At 43.0% G+C, this 22,110-nt stretch overlaps 1 protein-coding gene across 1 annotated transcript in view; it reads right to left on the reverse strand.

Moving 5' to 3' along the window:
• Nucleotides 1-22,110, reverse strand: part of LOC102380047 (neurobeachin-like) — a 122,767-nt gene that overhangs the window by 53,592 nt on the left and 47,065 nt on the right. The window contains 1 exon segment of the mRNA XM_025191246.1: nucleotides 8,907-9,074. Within this exon segment, the coding sequence (XP_025047031.1) occupies nucleotides 8,907-9,074 (168 nt within the window).

The raw sequence follows: 22,110 nt of genomic DNA on the forward strand, positions 1-22,110 counted from the left end.
CAAAGGACTTTGCTGAAAAGATTTCTTAGTTAACTTGGGAAAAAGGTGGATACTGATCCTACTGACAGTCTCTCAATTATTTCACAGCTATCCATAATTGTTTCATACAGAGACTACTCCCAGAGAGGCAGCCAGGTGCATCCCTTGTATGGAGGTACACAGGCACCACTGAACATGTAAGTGGCCAGTACTGAGGGTAATATTCAATCAAGTGGATCCAGAGGGGTGGTTCTGATATTCTTGTCAGATCAAAGAAAGACAACACAGAAGAAAAAGATCTAACTGGTAAAAAGAAATAAAAATAAATAAGCCCATGATTGCAAAGGCTAGCTCTGTATGTCATTATGAAAGTCTTTTATTCCTGTATTAGAACAGTAAGCATGTTAATTTTGTCCTCATAAATTTTCTAGGTTCAGCCACCAGGGAAGGCTAGCATTCCAGCCCCTTTTGTTAAAGATACATCTATCTTGTTGATTCTTGACAACCCTATCATGTCAGCCCTCTGTAGTAGCAAAAATTGTTTCAGCAAGAAAAAAAAGTGAAAGCTGATGTGATCTACTCTTCTTCCTGTGGGCATATTTCACTATAGCAGATCCAGAGGGATGCTTTGTTATTCCTGTCAGATCAAAGAAAGAGATAAGAGAAGAAAATATAATCTAAAAAAATAAAAACCCAGAAATGAAGACAACTGAGAAGCAATGCAAGATCCTTATAACATCATGACTCTTTAAATGATTTAAATATGCTAAATATCAAGTCTTCCATAAAGAAATAAATATTGCATAGGCCATATGCTCTGCTAGCTGCCAGCAAAACCAACCTGCTAGAATTAGTTTATGGGTATGGCAACTGACTGTCAAACACTAGTCATTTTAATCATTTTTCAATTTGCCTGCGTGGGCTGTAGGTGTGCTCAGGTATTTTGACATGTGGTGGCTGCTCAGAACAAATATCTGAACCCAGTAGCTTCTTCATATTAGGTTTTGGGGTTTTTTTTGCAGACTAAACACTCATGTTGGGATTGTGGGGATGCCATATTCTGCTGAATGTGAGGTACACTCAAAAGATAGCAGTTGTACTGTACGGCCTAGCTACGTTTGCAATGGAGTATGAAAACAAGGAAAAAACAAGACAGCCTAGAATGTAAAACAAACTAACAACTGTTCTGTATAATTAGGGTGACTATAAGGAAATCCCAGACAACTGAGATATCTGGGACACTGCTCCCCTCCCCTCACCCCCCAGTCAGCAGCACTGTTGCAGGCAGTGACAGAGGCCAGCAGACAGGAGCACAGGTACAGTTTGGTAGGGAGGCGAAGTTGCCTGGTACACCATGCCACTCCACGTCCTCACCAGACTGCACCCCTCACCCAGGACTGGCCTTTGAAATCCAGAATTGTCCCAGCCAAACCAGGTCATATGGTCACCCTAACTATAATGCTTCACTTGCTTTTTTTAAACATTACTAATTATGAACAAATTGCATTCAATAAAAGTACATGGAAATCTGGCAATAATTTTACATCAAGCAATAAACAGAAGACCTGAAATATTAATTCTCTGCGAATCTATAAAAAATATGTGCTTTCAGTGTTACATGTGACAGTTACATTTTTGTCAAACTGAGTCCTCCATTGAATCATTTTCAGTTTTCCAGATACTACTAAAAAACCCAGTTAACATAATCATATGAATAATTTAGGCTTAAAAAATATAAAATGTGTGAGCATGCTGTTTATTCTGCAAGGACATAATTTATATTGTGCACACATAAGGTCCTAGCATATAAAAACGAGTAGTGTTTTGAGTGTCCTATCTTCTGGGTACTTGGCACTTTTGAAATATCCAGTCATTTTAGAGTGTCCTAGATTGGGCACCCAGAATTTCAGAAAATGCAGATACCAAAAATGTTTAGTCACTTTTGAAGATTTACACAATGTAAAATAATAATTACAGGAAAAATGAACAAAAACATATAGGAGCAATTGAAAGTGGTAGGCTTTAGATAGCTTTCTCTAATGCATTAGTATTCTTAACATCAGTCCTCATGAAGTCAGCTAGATCTGTCCAGAAGAAATGGTTTGGATTATGATGTAAACTAACAGTAAAGACAATTTCAAATAGCATCTAATGTCCAATATAACTACTGTTTACATATTAAAAAGAGATACAGGCTTTGTACTAGGGACGTTCTGTCATGTTTCTCCACAGGAGAAGGCTGTCATGGTAAAGTTCATTATCAATTACTGCTTTACAAGTACAAGATGAGTTAAGCTGTCATAATTTTCTCAGCCAGAGATCTTGTGCTGTCAAAGAATGTCAATTTTTAATCTGACAAAAGGAAGAAAATTATCTGTTATTCTGACCTCTAATTTCTTGACATTTTAATGCCATAATTGCTGTAGTTAGTGATTTCACCTGTCAAGCAAGAATGAATCAATATCCTTATGCTGTTCTTCAAGTTTTAGCATTTGCTTTACTACTTATTTTATTTAAACAAATAGGCCTACTTGTAAATGACAAATACTAAAATTACAATACTGGAAAAATTACTTAATCTTGGATCAGTGTTAATTTTTACTATGTATTTTTCCCTTCTCCATTTATTACAACATACAAACAATATAGCAACGCACAGACCAAAATAAAAACAGCTTGAGTTGACAAAGAGTCCCTTCATTCAATTTTACATTTTAAAACTGGAAAATGTCACAATGTCCAGCCAGAGAGAGCCTGAGCCAAGATTTACATTTGGATTTGCCATGGGGCACTCAGATCGAGTATTCAGATTTGGTCTCATCACTATATGAATTCCGGTAGGTTGATTTCAATATGTATTTGCATTTATTTACTTTTTGATGCATCATCATGAAATATTTTCAAAATATAAAGAAGTAGTAAATATAACATGCTTATTATTTAATGCTATTTTTCTAATTCAATAATATATTGAAACCGTAAGTTACAGGAGGTTCTCTTGCACTAAGTGGGGGCTAAGGTAAGGGGAAGGTATAGAGATATTGACTTTCTTCCAATGCAACATGAAGCACAGGTCCCAGACATTTCCTTTTGTAGCCAAGTATGTGTGTGTGGGTGAGTGTGTGTGTCTGTGCATGCGTGTGCACGCATGTGTGCACGCATGTGTGCACATACAGAAAAGGAGTCTGAAGGCAGAATTGAGCCAGTCTCCCAGGCTAGGGATAGACATTACACATAAACCGGTTTAAGTGATCAGAAACTGGTTTAAACCAGTAACAGAACAGATGTTTAGTGCACATAAGCCAGTTAGAAAATGGCTGAAACTGGTTTGAGATAAACCTGGTTGAATGTAGTATCAGACTTAACTGATTTGATTCAAACCGGTTTATGTAATGTCTGTCCCAAACCCCTTGCTGGTTTAAGTTAAATCAGAGTCTCCCAGCATGCTCTCTGGGCTGGGTGGGGCTGGCCCCTCCCCTCTGCTCCCTGGCTGTAGCTCAGCACAGACTTGCAGGCACAGCAGGGTCTTCTGGCTTCCCCATGCCCCACCACTACCCCGCTCCACCACTCACTGATTAAGCAGAGATCCCTTCCTCCTCTCTGCCACAGCAGAGACCATAGCCACCATGTGGTATGCTAGCTAATGCTGAGAGGTGTCTGTGTGTGTCTCTCTCTCCATTTTCACTGGGGCAGGCAGACAGAACAGTGACCACTTAGGGCTTTTGGAGCTAATCAACAGTTCAGCGGGTAAGCTGTTTAAGAAGTATGAAGCAATGTCAAGAGAGGGTATTGTTTTACTAATCAGGTGATAAAGACTGTTATCAGCCCCCCAGCTGGCTTGCTCACCTGTCAGTTTGCTGCAGACAGAATGATGAAGCAGGGAAGGAGACTGAAAAGCTCTGTATCATCAACAGAGGCATGCACTTGCCTCAGAGTGCTAGCCCAGGGAAGGGGGCTAGCAACACTCCTGACCCTTGAGCAGCCAACAGTGAAAAGCCTGGGACCCTGCAGGCAGACATCCCTAAGGAGAGAGTCCTGCAGGGGCCTGGCCATACCCCCCTCAGCTCAGCTCCCTGCAGAAGGGAAGGGAGGGTCACTCTAGTGCCCCCCCCCCCCCCAACTTCTAGCCTGAGCCACTGCAGGCATGTGCCTGAATTTCCTCAGTCCAGAGAACATGTCTGTCCTGAATCAGTTCAGGCTCAGGTTTTTTGAATGTCTGTCCCTAGCCCTAATAATGAATGGATCCTTCCTTCTTCCCCTCAAATCAGGGGAGCTAAAGATATGCTAAATAGGAGACTCAAGTACAGTTTCTGTGAAACATCCCCAGTGTTCAAATAAAGTGCTCAGGCTGGGTGCTAAGCACAGGGCTTCTGCAAAACAGTTAAAATTTCAAAAAGTATGCTTAGATTTGAACAGAAAATGGTAACTGTATGCATAGCAGGGATGTCAATGTACTGTCATAAACAGATGACAAGCATGCAAATTCTATTGTTTTTGTAAGTGGCAGACAAGGGTATGGGCTTGAATCTAGATATTGAATCTACCTTTATAATTTATAGGTCTTTAGATGTAATGTACTGTGAAGACAAAGTTCTTTGGATAGATGTGATATCTTTTATTAGACCAATTAAATAGTTGGAAAAATTGTTCTTTGCGAGCTTTCAGGCACAAACAGCTTGTGAAAGTGAACACAAAGTGTGTGTCCAGATGAGTGCAGTCATGCGGTAGGTGGTACTACAAACACGTTTGCAGCTCCACGTACCACACAATCTGAAGTTTTCCGTGCTACTAGGGCATGCTGCCTGAGCATGCCCTGCTCCATTTTTTTCCATGTGTTTTTTTTTTTGACCCCTGGATATCCAGGGGTAAAAAAAAAACCACAGAAAAACCCCCCAAAGCAGCACATGCACGGGCAGCATGCACTGCTAAAAAGCAGAGCCAGGTAACTCGGACCTGTGCTGTGGCTGCTGGCCAGGCTCTGCCTGGCAGGATCACCATGGCTGCAGCTTCAGGAGGCCTCCAGGACCCCAGGTAAGGCTGCTGGGGCCAGCACAGTGTTGGCCCCAGACTTCCCCACACCATGTGGGGCAACTTTCTGTGTGCCAAAGCATGCATGGCATGGGAGTTCCCTAGGGACAAAAAGCGGTGGTGCACCTGCATTGGTGCAAGGTGTGCCGCCGCTACTTGTCCCCACGGAACCAAATGTCCACGCACGTCTGGACACACCCAAAAAGTAAAAAGGTAGGTGTGGGAAATAAGGCACTGCCTTTCTAAACTACAATGTAGTTTTACATAGGGGATCCATTTTATTCCTATACAAAGGCAGAATATGGGGATTGAGAGGAAAGGATGATTTAAATTATTTTCTTGAAGGGAGAGAAACCCTGAATGGCTTTTGTCCTGCTCTACCATTTGCTGCTTTGCTGTTCTTGACATTGTTTTGTAGATACACTGACACCAGTGATGGGAGAGGTATTGCTGCTTCAGGCAAAAATGAGTGAGTAATTTTCTTATTCAGTCAACTTATTGTTGATTAAGATGGTTTAGGTTTTTTGGCAGAACTGGGCTAAAACCAGAAGGTTGTCATGAGGTGCCAGTACTCCACTATGCTTTCTTTCATGATCACTACATTGGAGGAACTTTATCCAGGCTAATGGAAGCTGGAGTTCTTCTTGGACTCCAGGGGTACGTCTAGATGAGCGCGATCGTCTGTTACGTGGTGTCGCAAACATGTTTGCAGTGCCACATGCAGCTCAGAGAACACCGGACTGTGTGGTAAGGGTGCACTGCCTAAGTGTGCACTGCTCCATTTTTTCACAGAGCTTTTTGACCCCTGGATATCCAGGGGTAAAAAAACCCACAGGAAATAAAAAAGATGGAGCAGCGCACACTTGGGCAGCATGTGCTGCTGAAGAGTGGAGCTGGGCCGCCTAGAGTCATGCTGTGGCTGTCAGCCAGGCTCTGCCCAGCAGGATCACCATGGCTGCAGCCATGGGAGGTCCCCAGGACCCCAGGTAAGGCTGCTGGGGCCAGCACAGTGCTGACCCCAGTCTCCCCTACTGCCCCTGGGGTAACTTGCCACATGCCAAAGTGCACGTGGCATGGGAGTTCCCCAGGGACAAGCAGATGCAGTGCAAGGTGCACCACAGGTACTTGTCCCTGGGCAACCAAATGTCCACATACATCTGAATGCATCCCTAAGCAACAAGTACATGCATCTAACAGGTTGACAAGATGGGTGATGGTTCATGTTTCTACATGGGTTTTGTAAAGATTCTAGATAGTCTCTTTTTCTTCTGATTCCTGTTCTTGGTGATGCATTTTGGGGCTATCATTCATTCCAAATGAATATGGAGTCAAGGATATAACTGTAACATGGGATACAGAACCTGGCCTGATGGAGACCTTCCTTTTATGATCTATGCCCAATTTTTTGTACCAATTAGGCCCTGGTTAATGTGTTTTTATTTGGAGACTCATTCTTTAGTAGGGGTCCTTTTCTACTAAGACCTTAGGGTTGGTTATTGTTGGAAGAGGTGGCCACAGTAATCTAGTTTAATTATCTGCTAATAGCTGCTGGGATTTCCAGCTAAAAGTTATTTGCTTAAACTATAACCTATGTATTGATAGTATTCATCAACCTCTGTTTCAGAAGAAAAATCCAGTATTTCCTTCTATTAGAAAATAAACAACACTTATCTCAGATATTGTGATATGGGAACTGATGGTAAATCTTGGTATACATCTTTTAAATCCAAAAGCTAGTAAGTTCAAATATCTAACACTATAATATGCTATGATAAAATACATACGGGAAAAATTAAGTTTTCTAATCTTCTGTATTTGTACAGACATTTTTGGGGTCTTTTAGGATTTTTTAAATGACTTTCTTAGTTATATTTGGGGAGTTGAAATAGCTATAAAGTTCAGTTGTAAAAGGAAGGAAAATATCATAAAATTACAAAATAATATAAATAATAGCCAAAATATGTAGTTGCAGCAGAAACGTGTCAGTCACAACTCATCCACAAGTAAATATGTATCCATAAAGGAAGGGTCTTATTACTAGGTAGAAAATCCCCAAGTCATTTATAACTACATTTATTCCCATAGACATGCATGTATGCATGAAATATATAAGCATAATTTATATTCCATTATTTTTTTATTTACAGAATACTTCCTAAACTAATTCATATTTAATTATTTTTAGTTATATGTATATTTCTATATAAAAAAAACATATCTAAACCAAACTGAGGAAGGTTTAGAATCTTTTACTTTAAACCAAACATTATACTCTCAAGGTCACTAACAATAAACTTTCATTTGTGCATTTCCTTCTTTGCTGGTGGCAATGAAATGCAAACGACACTGTTAGAAGTTGTTTATGTAGTGCAAATGAAAGCACAAGAAGAGTCACGTATGTTAATGACTACAGGGTATGGATTACACATGCAAGTGAAAAAACAAAACCATCTCCCTGATTTTTTTGAAATCCTTGCTGACAAGCTGTGCATGTCAGTAAGGCTAGGAGAAAGCTGAAGATGCTCATCGTGTTGCAAGTTATTAAGTAAGGTGCTTAGACAGGCTTCGATCCTACAAGCTGCCTTGTGGGGGCAGACCCTTGAAGTCAAGACACAAGAGTCTGCTCATGAAAATCAGGATGGTAAGCAGTGCAAATCCATTGTTTTCATTGCACTGGGCTCCTCAATTATACTTTAAAAGAAATATATTGCTCCTTTGTGCATGCGGTTATGCCTCTAATTGTAATCTAAATCTCCTGATCCTCAAACCATTATGCAGGTGCTTAAATTTAAGCATTTGAGTAGTCCCACTGGAATTAATGAGGGTTGTCACATGCGTAAAATTAAAGCATGTATATAAATGTTTGCAAGATCTGGGCACTGATGTGCACTACCTGAAAGCTAGCTCTAAGAATCTATCTGAAATGTTTAGTTTGTCTGTTATTTCAGTGAGAAAGCCAAACTATAAAAAGACACAGTAATGTTTCATTCCAAAAAAAATTACCTAGCTGATTACCAGTGTTTCTTGTGGACAAGAAACAGCCTCTAAAATCTACAGGTTTTCTGTCTCTAAGCTAAAAACACATACACACACTTCTACAGCCTGGCAATACATAAATGATTACTGTTTTGCATACAACAGATGGTAGATATCTGGGGGAATGGAAGACTGTGTGTATAGCTTCATCACAGCAGCACTCATCTAGCAGCTGTTGCATCTTCACACTTTTCACCTAATTTTTAATCATTTTACCCAATACATGAAGGATATGCAAGTAATAATTTTTCAGATTAACATTTTTTTCCTAAAAACAAGTACAACAATTGGAAACAAAACACACACAAGGATAGCAACATGATTCCACATAGACAACTAGTGGAAAGATATTTGACATTTAAAAACCCAACACATATGCAAAGAACAAAACACATACAGAAAATCTCCTTCTTTGGAGACATTTGACTGTATGTTACAGAAAGCAAAATCAAAGTAATCTAAACCAATTATTTTTATACACCCATAATTCTATTTGATATGTACAATTCCTATGGCATTATCTGATTGATACTATTGGACTTTTTCCTTTCATGCATGACCACAATGTCAAGGAATTTATTATTTAAACCTTTCAACTTTAGTAAGTGAATCTGTCAGAGGCTAATCATGAAAGGCAATACATTATGAAGTATAATACATATAAAATACCATAATTGACCATGTTGTATCTCAGTGACTCCTGGTAAAGACAGCGTTGTTTTTTATGCTTAAGTATATTTGAGTGTTTATCTGGGATTCCATGGTTTGAACCAAGTCAACCAAAAAAAGTTTTTTAACCTGGAAAAAAAATAATTCCTGAGAGATTACAGTAGTTTTTAGGATGAATGGTAACAAGTACTTACCTCCCTGAGGACAGGGTCAGTGATACTGTCCAGATTCACAGATCCTTCATATGTTAGATAATGGAAAACATTGAGTGCACGCACTGCTTCTGGTCCTCTTTGCTTGTAGCCAAATATAAGGTCAATCCACTGATGAAGCTGACAGGATACAAACTCACTTTCCAGGGCCTAGAGATGAAATTCAGAGTCAGAGAAAAAATGTTTTATACAATTTCATTCTTAAAGTCTCTCCTAGCTTTCCCTATTATCTGAAGAGGTTGTAATGGACAACGTTCCATTTCTTGTTCAGGATTATGCAATATATTTTGAGTCCTCCAAACAAACATATAGATACTCCTCACTTAACATCATCCCAATTAATGTTGTTTCATTATTACTTCACTGATCTATTAGAGAACACACTTGTTTAAAGTTGTGCTATGGTTAGTGTAACAGGGAGCCTGCTCGGGGCCAACTTCCCAGTGGCCCACCCACCTGTTTCTGGGCTAACCACCCACCTTCTCGCTCGCCATGCCGTGTTGGAATTAATTAGTTCAATGATGTAATTAAGCAGGAGGCTGCCCATTTCCTGCCCCGATGCCAGGGGCGTTATCTGTGGCTCCATTCTTCCGTTACACCACAGCCCAAGCCTCGCTGATGGCATCCAGATGTTATTATTATCACCGACCCCCACACTGGGCCCCAGAATCCTCCTAACTGAACCCCACCTGGATTCCTCCCCTTAGGCGGTCTCATCCGCCTTCATACCGGGCAGCATAGCTCCCCGAACTGCTTCCTCTTTGGGTGTGGTCCTGCCCGGGACCTTCGGCTCTGTAGCCCTGGCCCACCTCACGCCAGTCAGGACCCCAGGCCCTCAGCTCTGGGTGTTCTTCGTGGTGGGCCCCTTGCCTTTCGACCCTTCCGCTCCTGGCCCCAGCATGGGCCAGTCAGGGGAAGTCCAGACAGGTGCGAGTCTATGGCTTTTTCTCTCTTCCTGGGGTCCACCTTCCAGGCCCTCCAAACAAGGGGTAACCCACCCAGTTGTGGGGGCTAGGGGTTAAGGTGCCCCAACCCGCCTTTCACCAGGGTGGTAACCGGCCTGGTATTTCCTGGGGGCTCCTGCACCACTGGGAGCCCCACCAGGCCACCCACTCCCGGCAGGGTGCAGTTTTAGGTTGTACCCAGGACCAGGAGCCTCCTTACCATCCCCTACAGACCCTCCTTTACCCTCAGATGACACCAGCAGCCCTCTGGTCAAGCAACGTTGTTGCCTGGCCTCTAGCAGCAGAGCTGCCCTGTTTATGTGGGCAGCCCCAGATTCAAAATGGCTGCCCTCATCAGGCACCTGCCAGCTCCAGGCCCTTAAAGCAGCCAGCACACACAGTGCCCTGCCACAGTCGGTTATCACATTGTTTGGCTACCGCATGCTAGTAGGTAACTACTGTGATGAAATTGGATTTGCTTAACATAGTTTCGCTTTAAGTCGCATTTTTCAACTATGAAGTTAAGCTAAGAGCACCTGTATGTTAACAAAGCCACAACTAATTGTACTGTGAAAAATAGTGAGACATAAGTCTTGTTTTATTCAGTCTTATAGGAAATTGATTTATTTTTTAGCTATAGAATTTCTTCTAATGATTATTTAAATTATTAATTTTAGACCTATCAGATAACTTTGCCAGATATTTTTTAAAAGAATTATGAAAATGGAAAAAAGCTGCAAAAATATCCAGTCCCTCACTCACTTTCCCACCAGCTCTAATAATTCTTACACCTAAAACAAAAGGCAGGAATACAGTATTAGTTGCTATTTATTTCTACAGGGAAAAATTATATCTTTTTAACTCTGAGTGGCAGCTGTGGCTGACTGTGCAAGGTGATCTTTTCCTAAGTAGTCTCTCAAAACAGAGGAAAACTTCCCACTCTCCAACTGAAGAAAGAAGAGCTGTGACTGCCTAGTTTAAGAAGGGTTCAGAGATCATTATCATTTTTCCAGTAGAGGAGGTCAAGGAAAGATATCAAATCACAGCCATAGGGAATGAGCTTATTATTATGATTGAGTTTAGATCCCCTGCTCAGTAGCGTAACCTTTATTAGAACTGTCTGCATTGAAAGACTCTCAAATCTCAGATCAGATACAGGCATCCCTCACCTCCTTTTACTAGCTGAGCATTTCTCTTGCTTGCTCATGTGCTTGGATTTAGAAAAGTACACTGCTCCCTTCTGCAGCTTTTCAGCATGCATGTAATAGATAATGTTAATGGATCCCCTGCATTTGATGCAGTACCAACTACTAGGACACGTCAAAACCAGAAGAATAGTAGAACAGCTCCATACCTGGGGCAGCTGCATGGTACCCAGGATGGCACTGGCTCTTGCTGTGCCAACTGCAATAGCATGTTCATCTGCTGCTTCAGTAACAACTGCTTTGGTGCCCTCCCCCCTGCCTCCCCCGCCCCACTAAAGTAACCCTCTCAGTTATGCTACTGACAGAAAATTCTGGGTTTGAATTTTTAGACAGAAAATTCTGGGTTTGATTTTTTTTTTTTAATAACATTTTTAGGTCAGACTTACAGAAAACATGCCAAGAAACTATTGTTTAAAGCAGTGAAACAGCAATGTATGGATGTGAAAGTGGTGACTTCTGGCTGCTACTGTGATCATAAATGTGATTGTACGGTGGCCACCAGCAGCCATGTTCTCACAACCCCACAAGTCAGTGCCTGGGGCAGTTGCCCCTATCACCCCTCCCCTGCAATTACATCCTTGAAGTGAATTATTTCAGTTTGCATGTCTCACCATTGTCTCATAGAAGTAATAGTACAATTTGCTCAGGTTTCATAGTTTCATAGTTGGTAGGGTCAGAAGGGACCTAAGCAGATCATCAAGTCCGACCCCCTGCCATGGTAGGAAAAAGTACTGGCGTCAAACGACCCCAGCAAGGTGTTCATCTAACCTCCTCTTAAAGACCCCCAGCGTAGAAGCCAGCACCACTTCGCTTGGAAGTTGGCTCCAGATCCTAGCCGCCCTAACTGGGAAGTAGAGCCTCCTGATATCTAGTCTGAATCTACCCTCCGCCAGCTTGTGACCGTTATTTCTAGTTACTCCTGGTAGTGCTCGGGGGAACAGGGACTCCCCCAATGCCTGCTGGTCCCCTCTGACTAGTTTGTAACAGGCCACTAGATCCCCCCATAGTCTTCTCTTGTGGAGGCTGAACAGGTTCAGGTCCCTTAGCCTCTCCTCGAGGGCCTGCCCTGCTGCCCCCTGATCATGCGAGTGGCCCTCCTCTGGACCCGCCCCAAGTTGTCCACATCCCTCCTGAAATGCGGTGCCCAGAACTGGATGCAGTACTCCAACTGCAGCCTGACCAGTGCCACATAGAGGGGGAGGATCACCTCCTTTGACCTGCTCAAGATGCATCTGTAGATGCATGACAAGGTGCGGTTGGCCTTCCTGACCGTGTCCCCACACTGCCAGCCCATGCTCATTTTGGCATCAATAATGACTCCAAGATCCTTTTCTGCCTCTGCACTGACAAGAAGGGAGTTCCCCAGTCTGTAGGTATGCTGCTGGTTCTTCCTCCCCAGGTGCAGCACCTTGCACTTGTCCCTATTGAAACCCATCCTGTTCTCATCCGCCCACCCCTGTAACCTGTCTAGGTCTGATTGCAGCATATTCCTCCCTTCTAGCATGCCCACATCCCCCCACATCTTTGTGTCGTCAGCAAATTTGAACAAGGTGCTTTTTACCCCCTCGTCAAAGTCACTGATGAAGATGTTGAACAGCGTGGGTCTGAGGATCGAGCCCTGGGGGACCCCACTGCCCACATCCCTCCAGGTCTAAAATGACCCATCCACCACCACTCTCTGGGTGCGGCCCTCCAACCAGTTAGCGATCCATTTGACTGTGTAGTTGTCGATGCCACAGTACCCTAGTTTTTTAATGAGAATGGGGTGAGAAACAGTGTCAAAGGCCTTCCTGAAGTCCAGAAAGACTACATCCACTGCTACCCCTGCGTCTAAGGATTTTGTGACCTGGTCATAGAAGGCCACCAGGTTGGTCTGACACGACCTGCCTCTAATGAACCCATGTTGGTTGCCCCTAAGCATAACCTCCCCTGCTGGCCTCTCGTGGACATGCACCAAGATAATTCTCTCAAAAAGCTAACCCAGGATCGAGGTAAGAGTAACTGGCCTATAGTTTCCTGGGTCCTCCTTCCTCCCTTTTTTGAAAATGGGGACCACAAAGGTTCCTATTGCTCTCTAAGGATCAGCCCCTACAAACTGGACTACCTCCCCCATGATATATGCTTGCCAAAGAGTTCCATGATACAACCTCAGCTTAAGGGAAAAAAACTGTGGTACATCATGGGAGATGTCATCCAGGCAGGAATGACAATGAGAGCATGAGGCACCTGAATCAGAATTTCTCTGAGGCACCACAACACCATTTCTGAATGGAAATACTTCTGTTTTTATTTTATATTGTGACAAAGGCACCTTCCAGGCCTGATACTATTATGGCCCTGTCCTTATTTCTGGGCAAACTGCCCATCTTGCTCACCTGCCGTGCTTTGTTGATAATTGGTTATGATGTAAAATAGGTGAAAGGCTGCTCTTCATGTGCCCAAATGACCATGGGCAATACACACACGCTCCAACCATCCCTTCATGTGTCCCATGCCTCACTGATGTCTCACTGTGTGATGATATTCTGGCTCAAGGCCAGGCCAAACTGGGCACACAGCTTTATCTTTAGCACACTGCCTGCTTTGGGGCCACACAGACACACTACCCCCCTCTCACCAGGGCCTCTTGCACTTGACCAACTCTCACCCGGTCTCACCCGGTATCCAGGCCACGCTCATCCCACCCTACTCCATGGAAATCCTCAGGCTTTTCTCTTCACCCCTCAGTCAGCCCTGGAGTGGTCTTTTGGGCGTCTCCTGTGACCTTCACCCAAATGGGATTGAGTGATTACTCAGCTATGGGTCTACTTCGCCCCTGGCCCCTCATTGGACTACTAAGCCCCTCTCCTGGGCCACAACTCTCCCCCTTTTCACTAGGGCCTGGGGTCTTCCATCCCTTAGGGCTCAGTCGCTACTCCCTGAGCTTAACTGATGCCACAACTCCACCGTGCAACTCTCAGGGCCTGGGGTTTTACACCCCCTTGGGCTCAGGTGCTGTTCATTCAGAGTGCCTGGCCCCCACTCCAGGGTCCAACACCCCATAGGACTCAGATGCTTCTGAATAAGCTTACCTGACGGAGGCAGGGGTTTAGGTGCCCTGAAGGTGGGGGCAGGGGTTTTAGTACACCAACCCACCTTACACTGGGTAGGCTCTTGCTCCTGGTATTTAAGAGCCAGCAGGGTACAATTTGCGGTCATGCCCAGGACCAACCTCCTCATGCCCCTCACCCTTGCCTACTAGATATTCCTGGAGTGGACGCTCTGCCGGGCAATGTTACTCCCAGCTTGCTGATCTCAAAAATGCTCTGCTCTTAAACAGAGCTTTCCCAAAATGGCTGCTCTCATTAGCCACCTGGCAGCTCCTTGTTCCAACCCTTAAAGTGACAGACATTCTAAAGTGTGTTCTGTCACATATACCCCCCAAAAATATCTGACCAGTTCCAGCAGTTATCCATGTTACTACATGATATCTACACCTTGCCAGCATATGACTTCATCAGGAATGATGGGCACAAATCATGAACTTTAGATATGGATCCAAATTTGTATAAAATTCAAGAGGGTTGAGAAAATGTTCTGTTTCAGGCCCACCACATAAGGAGGTGGTGGTATTCATAATGTTCATAGCTTGATAGAATTGTTATTCATTACCAAAAGTGTCAAAACAAGCCGTCTATAAACTGGCCAAGGGAGACAAGCAGTCCCTGTTCCCCTGAGCACTACTGGGAGTAACAAGGAATACCAGCCATACGTTGACGGAGAGTAGATTCAGGCTAGGTATCAGGAGGCACTACTTCACAGTCAGGGCAGCTACGATCTGGAACCAACTTCCAAGGGAAGTGATGCTCACTCCTACCCTGGGGGTCTTTAAAAGGAGGCTAGAGAGACACCTTGCCTGGTCATTTGACCCCAGCATTCTTTCCTGCCCATAGCAGGGGGCAGACTTGAAGATCTGCTCAGGTCCCTTCTGGCCCTACCAACTATGACAAGACAAGTCTCTCACTGGGATTCTGGAGAGGCAGCAGCAGGGTGCCAGACTACCATGCGTAGACCCTGAGATGGTGCAGAGTCACTTGGAGGAACTGGATGCGTTTAAGTCGGCAGGACCGGATGAGCTCCATCCAAGGGTACTGAAGGCACTGGCTGACGTCATTGCACAGCCACTGGCAGGGATATTTTAACAATTGTCTGATGGACATTGCACTTGTCTAGGATCAGGAAACCTGTCTACATCCCTTTGGTGAGCCTAGCAGAATATTTTCAGTCTCAGAATGAAAGCTGCTGCTAGAAGCAAAATCAGAGACTTCTTGTTCCAGTTAACAGGCACAAATAATAGGGTGCTTTTTGCCCTGATGTAAAGACATTTGTCCCAGGAATTTAAATTAATAAATAGATCTGGTAACAACTGTAATTTAAATTAAAATTAATTCAAACTGATATATATTCTTAATTTGAAGGAATGTGGCTGAAAACTTGAAAGCATGACCACAAAGGTTTGATAAATATGTCAGTTTTAGTAGACTTATCTAGGAATCAGATGTTGTGTGAGCCTCAGAATTAATTCCTATCAATTGCAGAAGTAAAAGCACTAATTGATATCATTATCTGCAGTGATAGGGAGGCGGCAAGTTGAAATCTGATATCAATATAAATATAATTTGAAAATATAGCTAATATTTCAGGAACAGAAATATTTGGCATGGAGAAAGGGTATGCTATTTAGCAGAAAGCAAATGGTTGAGATAATTGATCACTTTGCAGTTGAGTTAAACACATTCTGCTGTAAACGCAAGTCGCTCATAGGCAATTTAATTAAAAACAGAATTGTTGGGTATAATCAGTTTAAAAAGTGCAAAACTAGTTCGTGAACATGCTACCACAAAAAAGTGATGTTGACACAGATGAGGAAGCATGAAATGTACATCTCAGAGTTTGATCAAGCTGACAGTGTTACAAAAATGAACTGCAATGCAAAGCAGAAGGTTAAAATAAAACAGAGAATGCACAAAAATGTGCATATATTTCAGTAACTGGCAATAAGACTAGAAGTATCTAAAGAAAAGCAGATGTCCAGCAGAAATACATCGAACAAAAAACCTAATCATCTTGCAAACAATGCCATTCTAGGGGTGAAAAGTGATGGTCAGTGGAGTCAGGAAACTATCTGGCCATACATAAAAGGAATATTTAAAACAAGATAGTAATACAGATCTACCAACCAGTGCAAAATTCTTTGTTGGTTGCTCTGACAAAAGAACCCATAAATGACACTCCAGAAAGCATAGGTGCAGACAGAAGTGCATCTCCCTGCTGTAACTGAAAACACTTATCAAGAAGCATTCTGAGTTATAATGATTCCCTGGAGCAAACGTAAGTCCACTGTTGGTTTCAGCGGGAAAGGAAATCTAGCTGCTGGCTAAGTTGAGCCTATCATCTAGACTCAGCCCTCTTTCCTGCCTATGCAGGGGGTCGGACTCAATGATCTATTGAGGTCCCTTCCGGCCCTAACATCTATGAAGCTATGAAAACAAATTAAAATGTCACAGGAAAGTGAAAGCAATCCTAAAAAATTCAAGTCTGTACCTAACATAGAATCATAGAATTCATAGCAATAGAGTTGGAAAGGATCTCAGGAGATCATCTTGTCAGATCCCCTGCACAAAGCAGGACCATCTCAAACTATATTATCCCAGTCAAGGCATTATCTACCTAGGTCTTAAACACTTCTAAGGGTGGAGATTCTACAATCTCTCTGGGTAGCCTGTTTCAATGCTTTACTACCTACCTCATAAGAAAGTTTTTCCTAAGATCTACCCTAAACTTCCCTTGCTGCAACTTGAGACAATTACTCATTGATCGGTCATCTACCACCACTGAGAACAGTGTAGCTCCAGCCACTTAGGAACCACCCTTTAGGTAGCTGAAGGCTGCTATTAAATCCCACTCTCAGGCTTCTCATCTCCAGACTAAATAAGCCCAGTCCCCCCAACCTCTCCTCAGAAGTCCTGTTCCTTGGCACTCTAACCACTGTTGTTGGTCTCTGCTGTACTTCCTTCAATTTGTCCACATCCTTTCTGTAGTGGGGGGTCCAAAACTGGACACAGTAGTCCAGATGTAGCCACACCAGTGCCACATAGAGGGGAAGAATTACTTCCCTCGATCTGCTGGCAACACTTTTAATAATACAGCCAAGTATGCTGTTAGCCTTCTTCACAACAAAGGCATACTATTGGCTCATATTCAGCTTCTTGTCCACTGTAAACCCCAAGTCCTTTTTTGCAGAGCTGCTGCTTAGCCAGTCCGACCTAGCTTGTACTGGTGCATGGGATTATTCCATCCTAAGTGCAGGATTTGTCACTTGTCCTTACTGAACTTCAGAAAATTTATTTTGGTCCAATCCTCCAATTTGTTTAGAACACCCTGAATTCTAGCCCTACTCTCCAGTATATCTACTACTCCCCTCCTCCTGTCCTGTGTAGTATCATCTGCAAACTTGCTGAGAATGTACTCCTTCCCATCTTCCAGGTTGTTGATGAAGATATTGAACAAAACAGGATGGTAGATGATTAGAATAGGCCCTAGTTTGAACAAATATAGTTGTTAAATGATCATGTAGTCCTTGTGCAATGTCACAATCCAGGTCCAGGCCAAGCATTCCCAAGATTCCATGCTGGGTGATGGAAACTCACTGAAATGAAGCAATCTCTATTTAGGCCTTTAGTTCTGCAGGGCATGGGGAATAAAACCATTAGCATTTTGTCAAATATTGTAGGTCTCTTATTCATGCAAAAAAGTCCATTTCTTCATTAATATCTGTGCTATATGTTGGCAGTACAATATGTCTCTTTGTGCCCAAACCTAGAAACAGAGCATTAGAACAGTTAAAATACAAACTATTGTGATAAGACTGTTGCCTACATTAAAATGTTGCACCGATATATGCTGATTTAGTCTTTAAACTTTTATATCGAATTTGAAATAGCACTGATATTATCCAGTTATGAACATCAAAGGACAAAGATTTAGGTGGCTTGGGGATGGAGTGCCTTGCACTCTATGTATTATTCCTGCCTCAGCCTTTTTTTGTTGAATATTTTGAATACTTTATTAATTATTCCATACATAGAATATGAATCTGAAGAAAATAATTTAGAGAGCAGCAACACAATATTTTTAGGTCCAGCTTCTCAAATGGCAACATTTTAGTATTAAAATAATGCTCTAAATATACCCACAATTCAAATAAACGTGTCATTATCTGGCTGAATGTGTCTGGATAGCCTTAAAATTGATTATATTTACTGAGACAGAGTTTAGTAAAGGAATCAGGCTCCTAAATTAACACTTTTAAAACCTATAATTGTCTTTAATTTCTCCCAGATAAAACCAGCATCACTATGATTTGTTATATAAACACATACATTAGGTTTTCAGTTAATCACTAATTATAACGGGAGCTGGTGACAAATTCCAGTGTTTTAGATTGCTTAACACTTTCTCTTAGCCAAGATTCGTGCCACTTTTTCTTGGAAGCTAACTGCTCCCAGCATTCCCGAAAGATTGTTAATACTCAGCAGAGGGAGTGCTCTCCAGTATCAAAGGGAATGATGTTTGTCCTATAGGTTTGGGATGAGAAAAACTTACAAAAATGGTCTTTTACCCTTTCTTGCTTGCATTCCTCAGGGCTAGGGACAGACATTCATAAAGCTGGAGCCTGGATTGATTCAAACTTTAGGGACAGACGTTACACATAAACCAGTTTAAGTGATCAGAAACTGGTTTAAACCTGTAACAGAACAGATGTTCCATGCACATAAACCAGTTTTAAAATGACTGAAACTGGTTTGAGAAAAACCTGGTTGAATGTAGTATCAGACTTAACTGATTTGGGTCAAACCAGTTTCTGTAATGTCTGTCCCAGACCCCTTGCTGGTTTAAGTTAAATCAAAGTCCCCCAACATCCTAGCATGCCCTCTGGGCTGAATGGAGCTCTCTGCTCCACAGCAGAGCTGGTCCCTCCCCTCTGCTCCCTAGCCAGAGCTCTGGCAGAGACTGCAGACACAGCAGGGTCTGCCTGGCTTCCCCCTGCCCTACCCCCACCCCCATCCTTGCTGCTCAAGCAGGAAATCCCTCCTTTCCCTCCCTCCCTCCCATCTCCCAGAGCACGGACACCAGCCCCATGGACCCTAGGCATGTGGTATGCTACCTAATGCTGAGAGGTGTCTGTGTGTGTCTCCAATTTCACTGGGGCAGGCAGACAGAACAATGACTGCTTAGGGATGTTTGGAGCTAATCAACGGGTCAGGTGGTAAGCTGTTTAAGAAATCTGAAGTAATGGAGAGAGGCCATTGTTTTTCTAATTGGGTGATAAAGACTGCTATCACTATCAGCCCCCACAGCTGGCTTGCTCATCTGTCAGTTTGCTGCAGACAGTATGACGAAGCAGGGAGGGAGACTGAAAAGCTCCGTATCATCAACAGATGCATGCACTGCACACACCCCCTTGCCTCAGAGTGCTAGCCCGGGACTAAGGGCCAGCAACACTCCTGCCCCTTGACCAGCCAGTGGGGAAAAGCCTGGGACCTGCCCTGCAGCACTCCTGCCAGGAAGGGGCTCCTGCTCTGTGACATTATGACAGGGGCTGTCGCCCCCAAAAAGAGCCCTGCCCCCTCCCAGCAAGGTCCCTGCCTGGGATCTTTGCTGGTGCAGGGACAGGGTTATTCCTCCTCCATCCCATGGAGGTGACAGAAGGGGCCTATTCCCCTGCAGGGGGTGAATGTAGCGTTGATGGCAGGCAGACCCTGTTGCCACTGGGAGTAGAGGGGAGACTAACTGTCCTCCCTGCCCCACTCTGCCTCAGGGGCCATGGTGCCCCATTGCTGCAGCACCAAGGGGGGTAGTGCCTGGCAGACCAAGCTCAGGTCCCTGCTGGTGGGATAGAGAGGGGGAATTAAACCCCTTACTGGCCAGACCCCGACCCCTGCTGTCCCTGCTCCAGCTGGGGAGCAGAGGGGCAAGGTCAGCCTGGCTGGGCTGGAACAGAGAGCCCAGCCCAGAGAGCATGCTGGGATGCTGGTGAAGTCTGGTTTAACTTAAACCAGGAAGGGGTCTGGGACAGACATTGCATAAACCAGTTTGATCCAAATCAGTTAAATCTGATACTACATTCAACCAGGTTTATCTCAAACCGGTTTCAGCCATTTTCAAACTGGTCTATGTGCACTGAACATCTGTTCTGTTACAGGTTTAAACCAGTTTCTGATCACTTAAACCAGTTTGTGTGTAATGTCTGTCCCTAGCCCAGGACACTGTTGGCAGCCTAAAGGAAAAATAATTGAACACAACCTTTCTGAAGTGCTGCAGCCATTCCACTGTCAAAACAGGAGGACAAGCCATATCATAATTGCTAAACACTATACTAACAAAGCCTTGGAGCTGCCAGAGCAGTTTCAGCAGACAGGAGAGGATGATACCTGGGGTCAAGCTCTCCTCAACCACCCCGTTAAAACAGCACGTGGCCTTGGAGGCACTATTTCCTTCATTTCAACTATGAAGCAAGAGTTCCCCTGCTTTCCAGGAGAGAAGAAAAAAAGAATTGGAACCCTTTCCTACCAATCCAGCACTTAGTCCTAAACCCTTCCCACAAAAGGAACTGTCTTCTACTGGTAGCTAATGTTAATTCCGTATTTTAAGGTTCAGGCATCTGTGCTGCAATGCTCTAGGTTCAAAACACGTTAATAATACAAGTTGGGGATAATGTTGCAGTTACACACAAGAATTTGCTCTTATCTTTTTTTTTTTTCTTTAAAAAAACATAGGAAATTGCATGAAAAATACATTAAAACAATGCTATTTAGTCTGTAATGCCCAAAACACCCAAATCAGGAAATACCAGATCTTTGTTTGCTTGTGCAACCTTTACTCTTAAATGCATGCAGTATCATACAGGCTGTAGCTACAAGATCACAATCCATTTTTTCCACAGGACATTTGCATAGTTCAGTGCATGGGATGGAAGCAGAAAAAGAGTAAATGAAGCTTGCATAGGTAATCATAAATCTGGTATCACCTAACTTGTGAGTGTTTTACTTTGCAACATTAACATTTTGCTATATGTGACTATACTTAAATTACATATTTCCTTCAATAAAACTGTTTTCTTCCCTATTTGCTAGTTCTACCTATTTTTATTTATTATTTTTAAAATCTATTGTGTCCAGATCTGTACCTTCCTTACTTATTAATAAAGTGATTTGCATGATAAAGTAATACTAGTAGTGAATTTTGTTCAAAGTAAGAAAGAGTTTTCTTATATTATGAATATCATGAACAATGAATGGGAACCTCAGCAGATTTGAGACAGTAGCAGTGGCATATAGTGTGTTCCAGGTAATGACTAGGTCAAATAACCACATTTTACAAATTTTCTTCTTTACCATACCCCACCCCAATGCTGTAAAAGTTGGATGTATACATTAAAGTTGCCTTGAGGCAGTTCTAACTTGCATGACTAGCACTTACACAGTAGTTCATCATTTTAGTGAATGTTTTACAGACAGTGGCAGTTTTGCAGAGGTCATATTTTCACATGGATACATTTTTCTTTAATAACTTTTTTACTGCATTTAGCAGAAATAAGCTTCTTTTCAACAGCAGACCTTTTGTCTTCTGCTTCCACCTTTTAAAACTAATTCAAGAAGCATATTTATTGTACAAAGTAGGTATGTCTACACGTGCATTTACACCAGCTTAAATTTACTTCACAGCAAGTTACTGTACAGTAAGCAGGAATAGGCCGGTGTCTATATGTGCAAGTGATCTGGGACTAAATTCAGAACAGCCTGCCATGTGTCCCTGCGGCCACCGGGGGGAGTTCCAGCCTCTGGCCACATGGCTGTCAGCACTTGGGAATAACTTTTTGGAATAACTTTAGTCCTAAATTGAAGCCAGGAGAGATGGCCAGCCAGGAGCCCTGGGGCTGGGCTTAGGCTGGCTCCCTAGTGGCTAGGTGGACCCCCTGGGTTACTGTGAAGTAAC

This window comes from Alligator sinensis, unplaced genomic scaffold (genome assembly GCF_000455745.1).
Source record: "Alligator sinensis unplaced genomic scaffold, ASM45574v1 scaffold1034_1, whole genome shotgun sequence".
NCBI classification, from domain to species: Eukaryota; Metazoa; Chordata; order Crocodylia; family Alligatoridae; genus Alligator; species Alligator sinensis.